The following is a 2,102-nucleotide window of genomic DNA, read 5'->3' as shown; positions in this document are numbered from 1 at the left end:
GACTATAGACTAGACTATAGACTAGACTATAGACTAGACTAGAGACTAGACTATAGACTAGACTATAGACTAGACTATAGACTAGACTATAGACTAAACTATAGACTATAGACTAGACTATGAGAGCTATAGAACTTTTACATAAGATGTTGCAATTAGCTTTTTTATGATACAGTTTTTTCAACTGAATGTAACGGTTATTTTGAAAATTTATTTAAAAAAAAAATCAACATTTTTGCCACCATATGCGCATACACTGTAAATTATTCATAATTTATTAATAAGTGATACTTTATTGTTAATTAAAAAAAGCTAACACTATTGAAGCTTAAACTTTCCAGTAGCAAAATTGTATAATAAAATTTAAACATTTAATAAACAAAACAAAGTGAATTTTTTAACATTTCTAGTTCTTTATTAAGCCGGTTTGTAAATGAATTTATATTTCTTTAATTAAAATTATTTAATAACAAAATTTTTGTTCACACAGGCTAGTTGTGTTAAAAATTATTGTTGAATAATTTTAAATAATAAGTGAAACCACATTTTGAATAAAATATTTTTTTTTGTTTTTTAACATATTATGACGTAAATAAAGCAATTATTTGGTTTTTATTAGAGTACGAACAGGATTTTAGCGATATAAAAATAAAAACTGCAAAATATTTTTCACATGCGTCTAAATATGCTTGCCTTAAGCAAATTTAAATAAAAGCAATCATTTGTTAAGATATATATGGTTTCAGTTTAGTTTGGAAGTAATTTTCTTCATTGCAAAGTATAATTTTTTTATATAATTAGAATTAATGGTCTTCTGCAACATTTTGGATAAGGGGCTGAAGGATTACTAAGTCCTCCCATAACATAACCTGGTGGAGGTTGCATCGATCCACAACTAATTGATAAGATATTAAAAATTTTATTTATTTAAAATTTCTATATCATAACTTAATCCAACTTACCCATAAAATATGACCAAACCATCGTCATAGCAAGTCATTATTGCGCATCCATGCGGGTATTTAGCTGTTTCACCTGGCGATAATATTAAACCTTCAACCACACATTTTCCGGGATGTTCTTTACATTTTAAGTTTTCCTATTTTAGTTAATTTGCAAATATATAGAAATAATTACAACAAAATATACCTGGATCCTTGAAAATACCTCTTGCCATCGCTGCCCGATTTGCTACCACTAGAACGCAAATTATATTTATGAAAAGTAAAAATTTCATTGTTGTTCTAATATTCAGTTCTTAAAAGAAACTGATTTAATGATGTTTAATCTATGATTAATTCTGTGGTTTTGTAGCAAGAGATTATATTTTAATTGATAATAGGTCATACACATGCATGTGTATGTATACATACATATGTATGCACAGTGGTTCAATGGTATTGTAGGAACATAAGTAAAAAATTCTCAGTTGTCATCTTAAGATAACAGAGAGTAACTTAATAATTTTTAAGCTTACGTGCATGCAAAAGCAAAAGAGAATAAAAGCTCAAGTAAGAGCTTTTTGTCAATAATTGCATTAGAATCTACGAATATTATATTCACAAAAATACCATCTATAGTGTAAACTAAAGCACAGTCTTTACTATATTCTTTTCTAAAATATTGACTATAGACATGTATATAATACCGTCCGACAAAAAGAGAAAAAATTCGTTTTAAAAAATACATTTTCAAGAAATATTTTAAAAAACTTTTGCTAACCAAACAATGTCAAATTTGGTGTCAAGCCAACAAGAAGAGTTGAGAAATATTGTGTATTATTTTTATTTTATACCGTAAGGATGAAAATTTGTCAATTGTCTTGACTATAGACCATTCTATAGTCTTGACTATAGACCAATCTATAGTATTGACTATAGACCAATCTATAGTCTTGACTATAGACCAATCTAAAGTATTGACTATAGACCAATCTATAGTCTTGACTATAGACCAATCTATAGTCTTGACTATAGACCAATCTATAGTCTTGCCTATAGACCAATCTATAGTCTTGACTATAGACCAATCTATAATCTTGACTATAGACCAATCTATAGTCTTGACTATAGACCATTTTATAGTCTTGACTATAGACCATT

General features: G+C 27.4%; 1 protein-coding gene across 1 annotated transcript; it reads right to left on the bottom strand.

The window, feature by feature from the left end:
* Positions 1-393: 393 nt before the first annotated feature.
* Positions 394-1,290, bottom strand: LOC111687592. Its single transcript, XM_023450038.2, has 3 exons — positions 1,150-1,290; positions 963-1,080; positions 394-895 (listed from the first exon to the last, which is right to left on the bottom strand). Exons 1-3 carry the CDS (start codon positions 1,235-1,237, stop codon positions 790-792), a joined length of 312 nt encoding a protein of 103 aa, XP_023305806.1. The 5' UTR covers positions 1,238-1,290; the 3' UTR covers positions 394-789.
* Positions 1,291-2,102: the final 812 nt, after the last annotated feature.

The sequence above is a fragment of the Lucilia cuprina genome, chromosome 6, assembly GCF_022045245.1.
Source record: "Lucilia cuprina isolate Lc7/37 chromosome 6, ASM2204524v1, whole genome shotgun sequence".
Taxonomy (NCBI): domain Eukaryota; kingdom Metazoa; phylum Arthropoda; class Insecta; order Diptera; family Calliphoridae; genus Lucilia; species Lucilia cuprina.
The sequence above is the reverse complement of the archived record's forward strand: the minus strand, read 5'-3'. Positions and strand labels throughout refer to the sequence as shown.

Excerpts from the sequence above, each read along its gene's own strand:
- LOC111687592 (XM_023450038.2), bottom strand. The coding sequence starts at position 1,237 with ATGAAATTTTTACTTTTCATAAATATAATTTGCGTTCTAGTGGTAGCA. Across the intron at positions 1,081-1,149 it reads AGGTATTTTCAAGGATCCAG|AACATCCCGGAAAATGTGTG; the intron begins GTATATTTTGTT and ends TAAAATGTAAAG. Across the intron at positions 896-962 it reads GGTTTGGTCATATTTTATGG|TTGTGGATCGATGCAACCTC; the intron begins GTAAGTTGGATT and ends CTTATCAATTAG.